A 20,464-nucleotide genomic window follows, 5' to 3' on the forward strand; every position below is an offset into this window, starting at 1 on the left:
AGAATTATATATAAATACTAACAAAATTTAACTGTATAATACTCTGATTATACTATATTTTCAATATATTGATGCTGATAAATTATTTATTTATAATACTTTTTCAGATATACGAAGAAGCTTTCAACAGTTTGATCAGCATTTCAATTACGTATTCTAAACTACTTAATGAAATTAAACAAGCTTACGATCAAGCAATTCAGAAACGCGATGAACGTATTACACAATTTATTACCCAGGATGTAAGTGGTTTTTTTCTGTAAATAATTGTTTCACAGTTACAAATCCATAATATCTAGTTTAGTACTTCGATCAACTTTCAATATTATAGCGATTATAATATTGAAAGTTGACCGAAGTAATTAAGATAATACCGATTTTTTCATTCGTATTTGAAAAAACCGGTGTTTCTAGAAAATTTGATAAAAATCCTTGTATCCAAATGATAAGGGTTGCTTATGATCCCTGCTCTGTCAATCAAGACTGACATATTTTTGTTTACTATTTCATCGCTTCATCCAACTTCATATATTCTTTGCTAACAGACCTGTGATTCACATATTCGTTGGTTTTCATCATATAGTCTAGTCGTTCAATCAAGAAATATACCCGTTATATTCTACTGTTGAGAACTTGAGACTTCAAGCTTTACTTTATCTGTTTGTCTGCAATGTGTTCAACCAGTAATAAAAAACCTACTGTGTTTATCTTAGACGGGGGTTTTTCAACCCAGCTGTCATGCCATGTCGGGACTACCGCGGACGGCGACCCATTGTGGAGCGCGCGCTTTTTACAGACACATCCTGAAGATGTAGTCAAAACTCATCTTGATTTCTTGCGAGCCGGTTCTGACATTATCATGACCAATACTTACCAGGCTTCCATTGGAGGCTTCGTTAAACATCTTGGCGTCACTCCAGACGGAGGATATTCGCTCATCAAACTGGCTGTTGAGCTAGCTAAACGAGCTCGGAGCACATACCTAGAGGAGAGCCAAGTGTCCGGCACACTTCAACGCGCTCCCTTAATCGCCGGTTCCGTGGGGCCTTACGGCGCACATCTACACGATGGCTCCGAGTACAGCGGCTCCTATGCTGATGAAACATCTGTAGAGACGATGCTTGCGTGGCATGCTCCAAGAATTAAGGCATTGGTGGAAGCTGGAGTAGATTTATTGGCTTTTGAAACAATTCCGTGTTTAAAAGAAGCTGAAATGCTTGTGAAGATGTTGAAGGAGTTCCCGAATATCAAGGGATGGTTGAGTTTTAGTTGTAAGGATGAAAATTCATTGGCAAATGGAGAAGACTTCAAGACTGCTGTCAAAACATGCTGGGACCTGAATCCTAACCAACTAGTAGCAATTGGAGTAAACTGCTGCTCTCCTGCCATTGTGGCAAAGCTATTTAATAGCATTAGTAGTGAGAAAGGTCCATTGCCAATACCATTCATCACATACCCTAATTCAGGGGAGAAATATAGTCCCACTATAGGTTGGACCGAACAGGACAAGTGTGAAGGTCTGGCCACATTCATCCCAGAGTGGCTGGACTGTGGAGTCCGGTATGTGGGTGGGTGCTGCAGGACATACGGAGCCGACATATCCCTTATCAAGAATCAAGTGCAGAAGTGGTTGGACAGTCAGCAGTCTGTTCCACTGTAATTTCTCCAAATATTATGATTTCATTAATTCACTGGAACATTCTAAACCTTGTTATCACGATGTGTGTTGGTTGACGTATGCTGCATGCAATCTCATAACCATTTTATCAGTACCATATTTACATAGCAGAAAGACCTTATCAGTTTAAATGTGTTTGTTATGGCAAAATAGTTCTTTGCCTAAGGCCATAAAATCAATAATGTTTTGATATCTGTAGGTAAAGAATGATGAATAATTAAATGTTCATATTACATCATAAGTGATAAAAATGTATCTGCAATATCTTAATGGTTCATTTGTATCTTAGTATATTTATGTTACTGGGACATTAGGTAAAAAATTTTAACCTAATTTAAAATTATAATTTTTAACTTAAAAAATAAAATTTTAATTTTAAAATAGGTTAAATTATAATTGTTTCTGTAATTGTTATTTTGCCATGGATGGCAGGACTGAAAAAAATAAATATTAAATTAACTATAAGACTGTTGGTAATATTATCAAATTTTATAACTTCCAGAGAATATTTGGGATTTCTGTTAGGAAAAAAGAAAGGGATGACAAAATTAAAGCTCTAATGAAAACAAATGACGAATTAATGCAACAGAACTTGAATCTGAGCCTTGAGACTTGTAAACTAAAGAAAGAAATAGGGAAGGTTGGTAGTGCTGTCACACGGGCAGTTGGGACTGAGGTGTTGGTTGTGTGGGGGTTGTTCATGTTTACAAAATGTTGTGTTTCTTATATTGTAAAGGTGTTGAACACATGTTTATGCTGTTACTACTTTTTCTTTTTTTTTTCTTTTATATAAGCTGCCTTTCTTGATGTGCCAAATGTAAACCCCTGCAGCCTTGTTTCATTGTGTGGTTGCTTATTGTTTTAAATATGTTACTATCTTTGTAATTGCTTGTTTATTAAAATAAAATATACTGTTTTATATTTCTTGTGTTATTTGTACTGTCGTTTACCTCATAAGAGTGTCGCTATTTAATTTTTCAGGATGTATTAGTGTAAAAACTTTTTAACCACCGACACAAAAAGGGGCTTGTTATAAGTTTGACGTGTCTATCCGTCTGTCTGTCTGTCTGTGGCATCATACCTCCCGAACGGCTTGAGGGATTTTAATGTAGTTTGTTTTTGTGTTTAATTAAAGGTGAATGATGTGTGAGTGTTCTTGTTGTTTCTTAAAAATCCGAGCCAGTATTTTTTTTTTGTTGTTTTTACTGTAGAAGGTTTTTAATTTTTATGAAAATTAATGTAAATTAAAATACGTAAGTACGCAATTAATATTAAAATGTGTATATTTCGAAAACGGCAGAGTCTAGGTAGGCTTAATATTTACGAGTTCTACTGTTTTGGACATAAATAAAAAATATTTTTCATAACAATACACATTTTTTGTAATATTTTACTTTGTATTATTCCACAATAATTTCCGGACTGTTTTAAATTATTGTTTTACTTGGTTAGCTTAACGACGACAAGTTCTCGGAGTACCTGACGCTGATGCGCGAGCGCGACGCGCGCTACACGCTCTACTTCGAGAACGTCAGCTTGCAGATGAAGCTCAAAGAGCTGGACGGCAGCTCCTACCCCGTGGACGAGGCCTACGGGGACCCCGTCGTCTTGAGGATAGCTCTCGACAGGTGCAGGTAAAAACTCTGCTGATATCACGACCAGCACTGTATCCTTTTAAAGTGCCTGAAAGAAAGGCCTATTTTGTATAAATCTCTAACTTTGAACCACAGCCCACAAATTTATTTGTCACCGAACAGAGTATACATGTCTATATGTAACACAACCTTAAAAAATGTTGAAATATCCGCCACCTTTACTATTAGTATTAATCATTAAGTGTCTAAATAAGTACCTACATAATGTTTAAAAATTTCAACTGTCTAGCTATGACGGTTCATGTGATACAGCCTTGTGTCAGACGGGAAGGCAGCGGTGCATCAGAAATGGGATCAGTTTTTACCCTTTGGGTACGGAACCTTAAAGTAAAGGAATTGTTTCATAAAAATGCCTTCAGTTAAAATGAAGGTGGATAATAATATTTCTAATTTTGCGATCCCACAGCGTTGGGTAACTTAACCAGTTTTTCAAAGTTATATAGGTGGTATACCTACCTGTCTACATTAATCTAAGACACCACTAGCGTGGCGTGCAGGTGAACATCCTGAGAAAACTCGGAGGCCTATGGCCAAATTTTAAATGATTATGGTAGCGGGTGGGGAAGAGAGATAGCCACAACTTTGGAATCTGAAATTGCCAACCCTGATACTGCCTTTCGCATTGTATGTCTTGATTGTTTTAGGGAACAGTTGTCATTAACCCAGACCGAATTGAAGAAAATGACAGACGAGTATGCGGACACAGTGCCGCGGCGCGAGTACGATACTCTGGATGCAAAGCACTGCGAAATAACCAAGGCCCTGGACAAGTTAGCAGGAGAATACAAAGCTCTACGAGAGAGCAATAAACGGCTTTTGGGTAAATATTATTTTATTTAAACGTTTTTATACACTCACTTTCTTTTTTGTTTGCGTGTTTGGCGTTCCGGTTGGCCTTTCGTAAATCAATTTTGAGGCACTTCCCGATAAGCTAGCTGGCTGAAAGGTTCATGCCTGAATCGATTTTGATAAAATTTAAATGGAGGGACATTTTAAAACGTGGGTATTTTGATTTTTTTTAAATCTATTAATTATATCTTTATGCTTTACGGTTTTCCTGTTATTTTTTACAAAGTATTCAGTCTTTTGTCTCAGTAATAAAACTAAATAAAGTTTTTATCCATCGATCAATTCGAATCCGGCAGCTTCTAAGGCGTCAATTGAGGAAGAACTATTTGAGATCAAAGAGCGTTGCAACGAGATGGAACGCGCGGGTACTCCGCGGCCGCAGTGGGATCTTTGTGCGGACTTTATTGGAGGAGGAAAAGACAGGTATCAGGGCCCCGATTCTGCTATTTACAACGGCCGATGAAAAAATGGCAATTTCATTAAATTTGAGATTACTCCTATTCTCTTAAGCATTTTGCCAATATAATAAAATAATTAGAAGTTAATTGCATTGACCTTGAGTGTATCGTCCCTTACTGAGTTTACAATTATTGTGTAGAAAAATGCTTAAGGGAATACGAAAATTGTCATTTTAAGCCAAATTTCAGTCATCGGCCATTGTAAATAGCAGAATTGGGGCCCTGACTAGTGACACCAAAGCTCTACTGTAGTCTTTTACGAGGTCAAGCATATGTTATATTCGTTTGTTGAGTACAGATGGTGGCAACTAGCAAGCGGCCTCTCATCCAGGGACATTCTCAGAGTGTTGCTGAAAGAGCTCGGGCCTGCCGCGGAGAGTGATCATCTGGAACATTTCGATGGACTTGTTAGCTATATATTAATTTGTTTTTAATCAGAACTACTCGCACTTTTAATAAAACTTATTGAATGTACTCGTAATTACAGGGTACGGATCCAGTAATACCACCATACTTACGCTACGAAGGCAAGGTCCGTAATTTGCGGCTGTCGCGGCGGGAGATCAGTGTCATCATCAACGACATCTGGCTCGGCAAGTTGCAGAGCCCCGACATGCCCATGCAGGATTATGTCACCAAGTACTTCGAGGACAGGTTACACTTTATACCTATTTTTATCCTTACTTGCATCTTCGCTTTGCTTACGATAATACATTAGATACATATATACCTAAACACCAAAAATCAGGGAAGAGTCTAATTGATTGTGCATTTACTTACGTGACACGCTTATTTGTAAGATTGTCTTTGTGCCGCAGATATCAGCAGCCGTCAATACGCGCCGAGTGGGCGTACAACCTGTGCGCCGGCGCGGAGCAAATGCTGGACGAGCCGCAGGTGAAGCTGTTCTGGGGCGTGCTGCACGGCCACCTCAGCGAGCACATCTACTGGGGCCACCGCGCGCACTGGCGGGCACTGCGCGACAGCCTCTACCGCCACGCCAAAGATCAAGAGGCAAAATTTATGTTTCCTTCCGTTTATTTAATTATATCTTCACTTTGAGTTATGCAAATATTAACAAAATTACTTTGCGTTTAGACAATACCGATAGAAGAATTTGAGAAGATATCAAAGGCAACGTTTCCGCTGAAAAGTGAGGTGGATATCAAGAATTTAATGGATGTCGTACGCAAGCAACTCAAACTTAAGTTAGGAAGCAACGATATTAACTTGGATAAACTATTTCAAGAGGTCAAGAGTCAGTCACTTAGGTGTGATAAAGGATCTGTCGGATATGAGGTTCATTTTACTATATATTTACAGAATGAGGAAGGTTTCGACCGAGTAGAGTTCGCTCGCGAGCTATATCGTCAACGACAACTAGCCCAAGACAAATATATACGGGAGGTACTAGCTGAGCTCGGCGGCAAACACGCAGCTAACAAGACTGTCACTGTGGACAATTTGAAGCGGGCATTTGCTATTGTCGATCCAGCTATAGGTGATTATGATGATGCCCTGTAATATGCCAATATACCTACCAATATTTTTCTGGAATATTTAATAACGATTTACTGACGCGTAAGTATTTATTGGGATAACCGGCTATTGGAGCGGCGCGGCGGCAAGGTCGTGAGTCGAACTTTTTTTGAATGTTCCATAACTTTCACGCAACCTAGTCCCAAACTAAGCAAAGCTTGTATTGTCCAACCACAATCTCTGTTAAAGTTCGGTTGATTACGGATTTCTACTGTCTCACATACCTTTCGCGGCACGTAGTCTCCCTATCTAATACGGAGGCTTTATCATGTCCTATGTAGTTAGGGACACAACACGAGTTGCAACAAGGTCAAGGGATAAATGCATCATAATATTATTGTGCCAACAACTAGCCGAAAACATATCTCTATCCACTTGTAGGCTATGGAAATTTATAATTGCAGCCGTGTTGTGCCACTAACGAATCATCCGAGTCCAAGCCCTTGATGTCTTTGCCCCATCTGTTTGCTACTTACAGTAACATGGTATTTTGTTCACTCCCGGGACTCCCAAATGATTATTGTCCTTGGAAGCGTATCATCCACCACTATTGTTCGGCTACACATCAGTAAACCTTTATTATAATAAATAATTGTAAATAGGTCTTACGAAAGTGGTTTACCTGATTTTTGATAGTTTTGTTTATTTAATAATTCGTTTTCTCGGTTTTTATACTCTATCCAATAATAGGACATAGAAAAGAACACAACTGCATAGTAGGATTTCTAAATAATAAAAAAAAATTACTTAATTAATATGCTCTATCAGCGTATAATTCATCTTATTAAGTTGATCATAAAAAATGTAAATTGTTATTAAATCAGAGGCAGGTTTTTAATTGTTGAATAAAAAGAACATGTTTACGTTATTGTTAAAATGTTTTTCATAGAACGGACATGACTAATTTGAAATGTTCATAGATCACATTCGGATGGAGCGCTACATTCGCTGGGCGTTTGCCGATCGAACGTCTGAGTTAAATTGTATCTCACCAATACCGTTACGTACACTGACTACGCGATTGGCAGCCGGGGATATTGAACGCGTCGGACCAAGATATCGTGGCACACACCGCAGAACAACTTATAAATAATATTATTAAAATTGTTAAATTACTTTATGGCACCTAATATTTACCAATAATTTACTGTTAATATTATAATTTACGCTTCATTTACAAAAACCGACACTATTATAACATGATTTTGGAATGCATCCGAACTGTTACGCTGTATAAATCTGTCAATGTCACAAACACGTTCCATGGTTTATGTTGACTTGACACAACCAACATAACCAACTCTTTTTGTTTACATCAATATTCAGCTTAAAAATATTGATTGAAATCATGACTGACATTATTGATAATGAAGAAATAGATAAAGACACTGTACCCCCTGAAGTTATAGAAGAACACTTTCAAAAGCATTTTAATTTAATAACCGAAACTGCAGTGACTCTAAAAAAATCTTTTATTAATAAATTACACGCTACAAAGTAAGTATTGCAATTAATTATTTGATGCTTCTACATCGAAGCCATTAGGTGCTGACTATAGTCAATATTTATTTACCAACATTGCATTGATTTGTTTCTTGTGCAGTATTACTAATAAAGTTATGTTGATTCCTGAAATGTATGTACTTATTCGATGTTGTTAATTCCGTAGTTCACTTAAAATAGCTGTAAGTCTATCAGACAATACTATAGAAGTTTATGAGCTGCATACGACATCACTTAAAAAGGTGTGTAAACTGAGTGGACACCAGAAGGCTCTCACAGAAGTGGTGTGTGACCCTAAGGAGGAGCACCTAGTGTATTCTGCAGGAGAGGATGGACTGGTCAAGCTGTGGGATACCAGGACTAGTGGCAGTTGTGTTCAAGAGTACAAAGGTATGTTGCACTGACTCATTGTTTTTAATTAAAATTATAGTCTCACTAGATACAAGTTACTTTATTTTATAATCTGTTTCTTATATGGATTTTGCTTTCAACCACACCATTCTTTGTGATTTTATATTTTCAGATGGAGACGAGGAGCTAGTAAGGCCATATGAGTGTATGGATGTGTCATGCAATGGCCGGGTGCTGTGTGCTGGAAGCCAGCTGGTTGAGGATGATGCATACCTTGTGTTCTGGGACAACAGAGTTACCAAACCACTGGGAGGTTACTGGAACTCACACACAGATGATGTTACACAGGTAGAAATATGATGAAATGTTACTACTAGAGATGTTTTATGATATGTTACTTGAGTTTTAAAATAAATCTTTATTATTATATTTGATTGCACTACTTGCCTACATTTTAGTTTGGTACTAATTTTAATTCATAATGTACAATAATAATTATTGTACAAGCCTTTTTAATAAAATTACTGATTGATTTTAGGTAAAGTTTCACCCAACAAAAACTGAAATACTGGCATCAGGTAGCTTAGATGGTCTTCTAAATGTTTTCAATGTAATGGAGCAAAGTGAAGACGATGCTTTAACCTACTCCCTGAATGTGGAGAACTCTGTGGAGAAGCTGAGGTGGCTGGATGAGAAGCAGGTGGCTTGCATCACACAGTCCAATGACTTGCAACTGTGGGATGCAGACAGCGGGGATTTGCTCAAGAGTTTCACTAGAGACAAAGTATCTAGAAGCATAAAGGTGAGCTGCAACACAATTTGATGTCTTGCATTTCATATCATACTAGTAAATTTACATGCTTTATCTTCCATTATGTCTATATGACTACTTGTACATCTGGGTTAGCTACATTGTACTTGATATTTTTCTTAAGTGAAAAATTTGTTACTAATACTATATTACTGTACTTTTCAGAGAAGCAAAGGCGACGACTGTTACTTAGTGGACACATATACGTCAATCGATGACATGCCTGTGGTACTCGCCGGCTCTTACGGAGGCGACGGGTGAGCATACCTATAGTAGATATAGTTATACAAAACTATATACATTAGCCAAATGTTAAAGTTACTGCAAAATTAAAATCACCATATATTTTTCTCTTTTCATACAGCAATATATTACGGTCAGTGACGATAGAAGAGAAGAAGCTCACCCCAGCCACCAACTTTGTAGGTAACAAGCAGACCGTGCGCTGCTGCTGGTTTGATAAAGACGTGAGTTCACAGATCTTCTTTTTCTTCTTTCTTCTTATATATAAGAATGAATTGCTGTTCGTTAGTCTCGCTACAACTCGAGAACGGCTGAACCGATTTGCCTAATTTAAGTCTTGAAATATTTTTATCAGTTCAGGAAAGTTTGTGAAAATATAGAAATATTGCAGAAAAACATGTAGTTTTGTCTGCCTTGTTATCGTCGAGTGTTAGGCGGTACGTAGTTCGACGGGTCAGCTAGCATTATACATATTTATTAAATAATTTATGTTAATACTAGATTTATATAAGAGCAGCACTAAACGAACTGATTACGGTTTAGACATATTTATTTGGAAAAACTTATAACACACATCTCTTCTAAAAGTTGTTGAGAATATATCAATGACTAAATATCAGTTAATGAAAATGCCTAATATACACTACACGTCTTTATAGATAATGTTCAGAGGTACCGCTAACGCGCACCCACAATAATTATTTGCTGCGGAATTCTGCTAAAACTTTAATATCACCTGAGATTTTAAAATGAAATTAAATGATGCAAAGGGCAAAATTAAACACATGTTTTTGTATTAATTTCGAAAAGTATAAAAACATAATTAATAAAGACATAAAAAAACGTTGTGCATGATTATAGTAAATCAACGTTAAGATTAGTACGTCGCATATTATGCTGTTATGCACTTTTTGTGCACGTTTTGATAACAATATTGTTCAAAATTAGTCTGATCTATCTCGTAGGGTACAGCGTACGTACAATTTAAGCGTACAAAATTAGTCATTACATTAGAAACATCTCAGGTCGTATGTTCGTTAGACGGACAGCGTTTGGCTTCGTTTTAAATATCTGGTCAAATTATAATACTAGCTTTCCTCCGCGACCCCTTCCGCGCGGATGTCGGTCTTCGCCTGGATGGTTTATTTCTCCACTAGCTGTTGCCCGCGACTTCGTCCGCGTGGTTAGAGGATATAAGTAAGTTATGATTTATACCTGCAGTTTTATCCACATTTTCCATTATATCTGCGCTCCTATTAGTCGCAGCGTGATGGTATATAGCCTAAAAACTTCCTCAATGAATGGTCTATTCAATACAAAACTATGTTTTCAATTTGAACCAGTAGTTCCTGAGATTAGCGCGTTCAAACAAACAATCAAACAAAGAAACTCTTCAGCTTTATAATATTAGTATAGATTTTGAGTAACTCAGACAATGACCTTATAACCTAATTATTATACGTATGTTTCCAAAGATAAGAAAAAGAAAATTAAACACCGACGTAACGCAACATTTTGTTAAAAAAAATTTCTGTTTTTTTTTTCATGATAAAAAGTATCCTATTTTATGCCCAGAATAATAAGGTATAATTATACCAAGTTTCATCGGAATCGAACCGTAAGTTTTCATGTGATGCCTGGTGAACATACGGACAGACAGACAAAAATTGTTTTAATCACATATTTGGGTTTCGTATTGATCCAGTATCACCCCCTGCTATTTATTTTTTCAATATATTCAATGTGCAGAAGCGACCCTTCTACAGATTTATTATTATGTATAGATTCGAGTATTCTCTCCAATAAATAACGAGAGTTTGTATCGGCAGCGCGAGCTGCTGGTGACGACAGGCGAGTCGGGCATCATCAGCGTGTGGAGAGCGGGCGCGGCCCCGGGCGGCCCTGCGGCCCCGCCGGGCCCCGCGGCCCCGCGCGGCCGGACCGCGCCCGCCAGGCTGGCGCCGCGCCTCGCTGCGCTGCACGTTCGCCGCAAGCCCTACTGACACCCGCAACTGATTCTTATAATATACTGCATACTGTGTACGTCCCATGCCTACTTAGTATTTCAGTACTTTTTCCGGAGACTATGCGAAGTAAACGTTACTAGGACAGTCCGGAATCGATGTGTAACAAAATTATATCCTTTGATAGCGACGGGATCATAGTTATAACAAAAAAACATGTCAATAACTTAGCATTTTATTCGAAACCCAAAATTATTACTATTTGTAAATAAAAGAGAAAGACTATAATATCAAATTATTATGGTAACAGCCCCTGTGTAATTGTAAAATATCATAAATTAATTGATTACTTCATGGGGGCCGCTAGTCACGTAAGTCAAATACATTACATTATAAACACAACACTCCAAAATAATTTTATATATACGAATATAAATTTAACCTTCAACAATACCATTTCAAGAAGTAATTTCATATTGTATACAGCCACTCTGATATTATAATGTTGATATCAAACTAGACCCTAGCTGGCTCGCGGCGGCGACCCGGTGTGCGGGTGACACGCGCTCTCGTCGAGGCACTTGCGCTACAATACACATGGTAGGATGGCGACGGCGCTATCGCACAACCAGAGTAACCGCACCAAGCAAAAAGCTTATACTAATTAACATCTATTCGTCCAATACTTACATCACTAACAATTCAACGAACAATGACCTAATAAATTTAAATTTGTACTCAATAATAATCTCGAACACCTTTTTGAATTTAGCAATTTGGCGTCCCACTTGCAATTTATAGTTAAATTAAAATAATCATAAAATAATGATAAGAAAGCGGAGTGTTCATGAAAGTACCCGTTTGATATCGTTTACTATGATTAGTCACAACATTAATATCATCAACCTACAAGAATACCACCATATGCCAGGGCCGTGTCAGCTCTATTGAACTATGAGAGGGACACTTAACAATGTAATTTATAGTTGATCGAAATTTAACATTTACCTCAATAATAAACAAGTCTGTTCTAGATACGTGATTAATCAGTAAACGAGTATCAAGGTGTAGAAGTGGCGGTTTGTATGTGTGTGTTACGATTGCATTGTTCTTTGGTAGTTGCGCAGTGTGTGAGTGTAAAGCGATATAAAACGGATCAGTCGCGGGCTCGCGACGCCCTCGTCGGATGTTATCACTTCGACGCCAGGAACATTATGAGCCTGCAATGAGATAATACTTGACCTAACAAATTTGTTTTCTCGCCACTGGGAAGATAAATCTGTACCCCAAAAAGACTCATTGTGCAATTGGCCTTCATCATAACATACAGGTACCTATCTGTATTAAAGAAACTGGGGTACTTCAAGTTAAAGGATATGACTACAGTATTTGTAGAAGGTCAAGAAATACAAACTCATGGACCCGTCATATTTTTGACAACTGCTAAGATTCATTAGGTACTTACGGTGTTGTTTACTGGAGCCACATGATTGTTGCACTTTGCGGTATGAATATCCAACGTGTTTAATTAGACTCAGGTCGCAATACTTTTGTGCAGATCAAAACATATTTCTTCAAGAAAGTAAGTCGTTACTTGTAAAAATAAATTTGAGTACGTACCACACAAAATTTACATCATTAGGTAATTGAGTTTTGAGACGAGTATTTTTTTTTGAAAAGACTTGCTTTCTTGTAGAATGTTGTCTATTGAATTGCACATGTGGGGTGGGCTGGGCACCTGAAGTGGATGGCCTTGTTGGAGAGCAGGCGGTTGGTGTCGGCGGCGTCGAGCAGCGGCAGCGGCAGCGGCGGCGCGTCGGCGCAGTCCTCGGCGAAGCTGTGCGCGCTCACGCTGGCCCGCAGGCGCGCCTCGCCGTACGGGCCGCGCAGCACCAGCCACTGCACGCCCAGCGCCTGCGCCGGCTTACTCTTCAGGATCAACTGCAGGGCGAGCTGACCGTGTTATATGCTCTAGTATCCGCCTCGACACCCGCCACGACCTACTACGGGGGACTAGCTTGCTATCCATTGTGTATTACATTTATAAGGTTGTAGCAAAATCCTGTTCGTGTCAGGAGGATGTTAACACAATAAACGGTGAAGATAAGGAAGAATAAAAAGTCTCTTTTTCAACCCCAATATGTACCCGTTACGTAGTTATACGTTCCGAAGTTTGTTTTGAAAATGAACTTAAATTGCATTTAAAGCCACAAAAATAAATGTAATGTTTATCTATCTCGGCCAGAGTCGGTAAGAGCAGCAAGCACAACAATGACTCGACCACTTTGATGCTAGATATCTCTAGTTATCCTCATAAGAATAAAATCTTTGTTATTAAAATGAAGAACTTGATCGGCGTAGTTATGGCATATCCAAGGAACTATACAACAGAACAGTTTTGACCCATGAGAAAAAACCGTACAAAAGGCTGGATTTTTTAATGCAAATGACTCAGTGCCAAAAACCTGATGTTTGCTGGTAGCTATAGAAACGTAAAAGTTATTTTTTTAATTGTATCAACTAACTTATTTGTTAACATTTTTCTTTGAACCCTACTGCTATTTAAAATTAGCTCCGATTATGTTCTTATGTACTTTATTAAATGTTTGATGCCTAGCAGCAAATAGGGGGCAGCAATTTTTCGCGGGCTTAGATCAGCCAACGTATCAATTATGTCCCCGTAGGGCGAAAGTGGAACTTCATGATCTGAAAAGTAAAAAAAGACGATGAGGTATGGCGGGTACCTGGTAAGAGATCTCTCGCTGCGAGCTTTGCGTGGGGTCGCGCTGGTTCTTGTTGACGAAGGCCTTCACCACCCACTGGTGACCGAAGGCGGAGAACCGCGATGTCTCGTAGTACAGCTTGTGCACGAACTCCTCCGTGCGGTACGGCTTCAGCTGTAGGTCTGCCACACACTCTTTATTTATTGACTCGTACTTTTACCATCAAGTCATACGGAAAACATATTTGTTACATTTTCTAACAACAAGGTATCGGAAACGAGGCAGTCGCCTAATCTAATAAAACAGTCAATAATTAAGAACGCAGTTTACATTAATAGTACGTAACATAGAGATCCCCATCCTGCCTCAGGTGTCCAATTCGGGACAATACATGATTCTTTTAACTGACAATCAGTGATAGGCAGATGGGTTTCCTCTACACTTATTCCTTATTTCTACCTATTATATATTATAAGAAATCTTAATAATATATGTGCTCATAAGCAGGTTGTCCGGAAAAGTCCTAAATCACATGTAATTTATCCCTTAATAGGGCAAAGGACAATTGCTTACCACCTTAGCTTTTTGACCACAGAGCAAGGGTCGTTTATGGCACACTTTCGTAAATTCTATAATTTTAATGCGAAAACATCTATAAAACTTTTATTAGTACTGGCAACTACGCTAACTGTCAAAGTTTGCAAGATACAAATATTCAGAAAAAAAAATCATAATATTTTGACAATCGCCGGTGTTTGGCGCCAACAAATTGAAATTTTGTACTAAAAAGATTCCGGTAAGTGATTTTGTGATCTTGTTTAGGATAATTTATTATATTGACCTACATGACTCGTACAATAATTGTTGAAATGAAACTTGTGCTGATTGTACAATCATCCAAAACTCGGTGGTAAAACTCTTACCATTACCCGTTTAGATCAACAAAGTAGTATTTGGTGGTAATATAGTTACCTTTACTCATTCGCGTACTTGTTATTTTAGGAGAATGTCAAACAAAAAGAAGTTATCTGAGTCTGAGATTATCGCCAGTATTCAAGAAGATGATCTCTCCGATATTGAAAGTAGTGACGAAAGTGACTCGGAGGAGCCAATTTTAGCCAATAGCGTACTGGATTACGACGATGAAGTTTCGCGAGGTCTTTCAAGAATATTTGGTGAAGAGCCTGAGTTGGAGCCGAGAATATTGCAGAATTTTGAAGATCCTCCAGGACCCCGTGTTTCTGTAGAATTTCTGGAAAGCTTTGAACCAGTAACTGAAACACCGGTGAGGGAAGTAAGTACGCTAATTGACTATGATTCAAACGTCGTTATGGATGCTCTCTCTGAACCAAGTTGCTCAACTTCAGCTCAGTCTAACTTAGCGCAGCCTAATGAGGCGGTAAGCGCAGACATAACATCTAGAAGACCTATTTGTGTGGCTCGTAACTGGTCAGATAAGATTCCAAACCATAGCATACCAAAGTTTGATAGAAAGCTGACTGTAAACATGCGCGTCACACATAAAACATCGCCTATTGAATATTTCGACAATTACTTCCCTCATGCTCTGGTAGAGTTGCTAGTAGAACAAACAAACCTTTATGCAGCACAAAGGCAAACACTTCACTGGAATCCAACATTTCCAGCCGAAATGCGTGCATATCTTGGTATCCTAATCATGATGCGTCTTCACCCCTTACCTGATGTCAATCTGTATTGGTCAACGGATCCTTTTTACAGAAATCCTGATATTGCCCAAACTTTCACTCTAAAAAGATTCAAAAAACTGACTGAAAACATTCACTTGAATGATAATACTAAAGAACCCGCAAGAGATACGCCAGATTATGATAAGCTTTATAAAATACGGCCTATGATAACGAAACTAAACGAAATATTCCAGACTCAATGTTCCCAATCAAGCAATCAATCGGTAGACGAAAGTATGGTAAAATTCAAGGGTAAAAGCACACTCAAACAGTACATGCCCAAAAAGCCCATCAAAAGGGGCTACAAAGTATGGGCTCGGTGTGATGCTAAGACTGGATACATGTATTTTTTCGATATATATGTTGGTAAAGCAGACGAAAATGCATCAAGTGAGGAAGGCTTAGGATATAATGTCATAATGAAACTATGTCAAGGTGTTCCACGCAATACTCTTGTAGCTTTCGACAACTTCTTTACTGGCCTTCCGCTTATGAATGATTTGCTGATAAAGAAAGGAATATATGCCGTTGGTACCGTGCGCTTGAACAGAAAAGGCTTACCAGAAAAGTTGTTGCCCAAAAATAAACTCAAAAAGGAAAAACTTGAAAAGCACGAGTTTATGTATAAAACCAAAAGTCCAGTTTCTGCTATACAGTGGATGGATACTCAACTAGTGAGTATTTTGACAACAGCACACAATCCTAAATCTGTGTCTACCGTCAAACGAAGACAGAAAGATGGTTCCAAGAAGGATATTACTATCCCCACTGCTATTGCTGAATATACTGTGAACATGGGAGGTGTGGATCATTTTGATCACTTCCGAGCCTCGTATCCAATCGGCCGAAAATCGAGACGCAACTGGTTGCGCCTATTTTATTTCATGTTCGATGCAGCTGTCATAAACGCGTACATAGCCTACACTCAAATACACAAGCAAAAAGTTCATACACATCGTGATTTCAGACTGCGTTTGGCTCGCAGTCTTATAGATGGATTCACAGTAAAGAAAAGAGCCACTAGTATTATTTTTAGGAACAAACAAGGCGGAAATTTCGGGGTACCCGCTGAAATCAGGTGCTCTTCTGTGCCACACTACCCAGAAGATCAAGGTAAATTTACTAGATGCCGATTTTGCAGCACAAAAAATACTCAAAAACGATCACGGATCATTTGCGGTGTCTGTAAAGTAGCTTTATGTACCACACCATGCTTCAAAAGCTTTCACATTGCTCCAGATGAAGAAGAAGTTATGGACTGTCGCAGCTCTGCTTCTAGTAGTTTAACGGGCTAAGGTCAATTAATTACCACCAAGACATAAACGTAAACAGGCAATGGTAAAATGATTACCACCGAATTTCGCGTAACTTATGATTACATATTTTTTAATTAATATTAATAATGTTAATAAGTGTCCTATTATACGAATAAATAATAGCAGAAAACCTGGTTTTTCAATAATTTTTATCTCCACCCTATTAAGGGTTATGCTTAGCGTTAGCGATTAAAAGTAGTAGTTATGAGACGTTTTCCAATATATCGATTAAATTCAAATGCTAGTCTTAACCTATTCATTAACCTTAATAACATAGTACATTATTTATTCGGTATGTCAAGCGATTAATGAGAAAACTAGTTAAAAATAGCTAGCAATGACTAGTAATGAAACAACGTACATAAGTATGTTCAATAGTTGCTTTAGCAATTTATATTATTATCATGAAATTGGAGGTTACACTCGTTTAATTGTAGATGTGAAGCATGGTATGTGGCCTACTCGTACTGCATTTAGAGCGAAGTTGCCATCATAAGCAATCAGAATGAATTTGACTGAAAGATAAAGCATGTTACCATTGAAGGTGATCTTCTCGTAGGAGAGCAGGTCGAGCACCTGCGCGTAGAGCTTGCCGGCGTCGCGCGCGCGGCGCTCGCGCTCGGCCAGCGCGGCCAGCACGTCGGCGCCCGACTGCGCCGGCGCCGCGCAGCGCGCCTCGTGGCCGCGCGCCTCGTGCGCCGGCCCGCGCCAGGGGCAGCCGATGCAGGCGTAGCGGCAGCCCGTCAGCCTGCACATGCCTCATGTAGCGCGCCGCCCGCCAGCCGCCCGCCGCCCGTCTGGCGGACGGCGCGCACGCACCTGCGGGCCCGGGGCGCCGCGCCCGCCAACACCAAGTACACACTGCTCACTATGCCAACTAAACTATCGAGGTAGCGCCTCTTTGTTGTCGTATCGACTACGATTTGCGAGAACTTGAACTCCCTGGGAAAAAATATGTAACCTCGTTTAGTAGGCGTCTCTCGGAGTTCGTACAAGGAGAGTCGCCTACTACGGGTACTATCTACTCGAGCACAGCAAGATGGCAGACTGTGGATACGTAATTTTGTCCTAGTGTGGTCGATACTAAAATTTGTTTAAAATTGTGTTTATAACAATATGACAATGACATCATTTATAGTGAATGAATTGTGATAAACTATACAGAATCTTGTCTCCGTAATGAGGTAGAAAATAGATAATGGGTAAGTGATAAGGATGCGTCACCTCTCCTCGCACGTGTTCTCCTCGTGATGCTGCAGCGAGTGGCGCGGGAACACGCACGTGCAGAACTTGCACTCGGAGGGCAGCTCCGACACCGTCTTCTCCACGGCCAGGTTTCTCGACGCTGATGTTTTGGAGATTTCAACGCGACAATTAGGGCAGGTGGCCGACTCGTCGCGCAGCCGCGCGTCCGCGAGCAAATGCGTGAAGCATGGCGCACACATCAGGTGTCCATTACTACACTGCAATGCAACGCCAATGTTAGTATCTTACAGTGGTGGCCCAGCAGGCTTCTTTACAAACTCATTGATTGTGTGTTACCATAATATTATCTATAATTACAAGTAAAAAAAAGTTTAAAATGAAAACAAAAAGCTTAAGAAACACATCATAAAACATTTTTCCCTCTCATATATTATATATTTATAAATATTACTTCAAAAAGATTCAATGTTATGTTTGTGTGTGATGGTACTACATGGTCTACCTCTGGCTGTGATTGCGTGCCACCTGTAATCAAACTACACATAATAATTTCAGCTGGAACAGAAAAATAATGTTAAATATGACAACTTGTGTAAATTAATAATTTTGAATTAAATGGATGTATCAATATTCTTACAGCGTTTGTTTTACAAAAAAAACTAGTAAATTTACATATTGAATGAAAATGAGTACTCCAGTGAAACTTTACAACTAAAGTAAGCATATTACAAAATTCAATTTTACTGATCAAAGATATGGTAATAAAATTTCTATGCAACATTGACTCAAATAGGATATATTCTTGTAATTTGGGATAGGGATTGAGAGGGACTGAATAAAGAAAGAAGTAAATCTCTCAAACATTTCTTTATTGCAATGAAATGTTACAAGAGTGTTTAATAACTAAGTTTACTTGCTACACTATTAGATATCAGCATACACACTACAATAGTCTTCCTATACAATATCACAGATACATGTCTCTTACTTGTACCATCACTCATAACAGTCCACTGAGATTTTGTACACAATACATAGAAATAGGTCACCACTCAGATTTGAATCATTAAAATAAACCAACACAATTTATAATCATTTAGTTAACAACAACCATAATGACAGCAAGGATCACAGATGCTAAGCTGTGAACTTTACAATTACAACCAAATGAATAAATAATACATTAAGTTGACGCCATGTACTGACTACTCTGAATGTGGTGAATGATAAAGCATCGTCGTGTAGGCGTCGCCACGACGCGTATGTTGTCTCGCGAGCTGAGGGCTCGTCTTACGTAATGCATAACAAAGAAAAAGATTTGGAAAACAGCTGATGCAAGCATCAACACTATCAGCTGTTTTGGAATACCTGATACACGGCCGCCTGGGGCAGGTCTAGGCAAACTGCGCAGCACAAGATGCCCCCCAGCCTATGCTCGAGTTTGTCGCTCCCTTCTTTGTCGGTAATTTTACGTTTTTTTGACAAGGGTTCATCAGGCTCCTTAGTATCTAGCGCGACTTCGCTTTCGCTTGAAGAAGGCAATGGCTCGCTTTCTGGCGCTTCAGCCATTACACAATGTAAATAACAACAATACAACGACAATACTGCGCGCTACTGCGTCAGATGGACGCAATACAAAATGAACGAGACTAGTATCGACGAACTTCGCGACAAACAAAGGTTTGTTGTGTTTCTGTTTATATATTATGCCCACCCTCCCGCGCCCACGACACTATTCTAGTGATGGGTTCAAATAAAGCACAAAATATACCTATTTACGATTTTATGTGGTTGCTATAAACTTTATAGAAGTTTAAACACTATAACATCGTGAACGTACAAATCATGCATTACTTTTTATTTAATTTTGTAGTGATATACGAAAATGATTACAGAAAATTTTTAATCGCATTAAAAAAAATACGTTACTTGTAAAACGTTTACGTAAAAACATAAATAATATGTTTAAACCGTATTACATATTCTGGTAACATAAATATTTACACATTATATCCCTATTACGCTACTTGATTTATTAGTAATTGTGGCAATCACAGACATCACTATAATCTGCGCTGATCATTTTGACAGATGTTTTACTCACATTTGCACTTTTGAAGGTAGACGGTAATTTCTCCTTTTTTGATCAAAAATATATGAAACAGCATGATTTATTACATTATATAGTTCCTACAAAGTTATTATCGTCAAATAAAATAAAAATTTGACGGTATAAAACAGTTATGATCTTTTAACTGTAGTGATGTAGTCGAATGTTATTTAGAAAATCACTAGAGAACGTAGTAAAATCAGTGAGAGTACATCGATTATACTGTCAAATATTGTATAATTTACAAGAAATTAAATGTTAATTCCTAAACATACGTTTTATCTCAACTTAAATATATTGAAAAACCTTCGTGGAATAAAAAACTTAAGACTATATCGCAAAACAAATA

At 38.5% G+C, this 20,464-nt stretch overlaps 3 protein-coding genes across 6 annotated transcripts; 2 read left to right on the forward strand and 1 right to left on the reverse strand.

The window, feature by feature from the left end:
* The first annotated feature begins 270 nt into the window (after positions 1–270).
* On the forward strand, positions 271–7,297 carry LOC113505361 (translin-associated factor X-interacting protein 1-like). The gene is made up of 11 exons (XM_026888021.1): positions 271–1,618; positions 2,181–2,318; positions 3,131–3,312; positions 3,978–4,153; positions 4,479–4,605; positions 4,939–5,047; positions 5,128–5,294; positions 5,459–5,654; positions 5,739–5,891; positions 5,964–6,141; positions 7,100–7,297. Exons 1-11 carry the CDS (start codon positions 671–673, stop codon positions 7,270–7,272), a joined length of 2,547 nt encoding a protein of 848 aa, XP_026743822.1. The 5' UTR covers positions 271–670; the 3' UTR covers positions 7,273–7,297.
* Positions 7,298–7,507: 210 nt separating this feature from the next.
* Positions 7,508–11,090, forward strand: LOC113505258 (WD repeat-containing protein 89). The gene is made up of 7 exons (XM_026887876.1): positions 7,508–7,676; positions 7,849–8,072; positions 8,206–8,381; positions 8,572–8,835; positions 9,010–9,101; positions 9,209–9,311; positions 10,917–11,090. The coding sequence occupies exons 1-7, from the start codon at positions 7,528–7,530 to the stop codon at positions 11,088–11,090; spliced, it is 1,182 nt and encodes a 393-aa protein (XP_026743677.1). The 5' UTR covers positions 7,508–7,527.
* Positions 11,091–11,270: 180 nt separating this feature from the next.
* On the reverse strand, positions 11,271–19,738 carry LOC113505360 (cysteine and histidine-rich protein 1 homolog). 4 transcript variants are annotated; one of them, XM_026888020.1, is made up of 6 exons: positions 19,374–19,737; positions 18,024–18,262; positions 17,336–17,547; positions 13,796–13,956; positions 12,790–12,992; positions 11,271–12,271 (listed from the first exon to the last, which is right to left on the reverse strand). In XM_026888020.1, the coding sequence occupies exons 1-6, from the start codon at positions 19,572–19,574 to the stop codon at positions 12,244–12,246; spliced, it is 1,044 nt and encodes a 347-aa protein (XP_026743821.1). In that variant the 5' UTR covers positions 19,575–19,737; the 3' UTR covers positions 11,271–12,243. The 4 variants fall into 4 exon arrangements, with proteins under 4 accessions (XP_026743821.1, XP_026743819.1, XP_026743818.1 ...); XM_026888018.1 differs by having other exon boundaries at positions 12,790–13,004; XM_026888017.1 differs by having other exon boundaries at positions 11,271–13,004; positions 19,374–19,738.
* Positions 19,739–20,464: the final 726 nt, after the last annotated feature.

This window comes from Trichoplusia ni, chromosome 25 (genome assembly GCF_003590095.1).
Source record: "Trichoplusia ni isolate ovarian cell line Hi5 chromosome 25, tn1, whole genome shotgun sequence".
Lineage (NCBI taxonomy): Eukaryota > Metazoa > Arthropoda > Insecta > Lepidoptera > Noctuidae > Trichoplusia > Trichoplusia ni.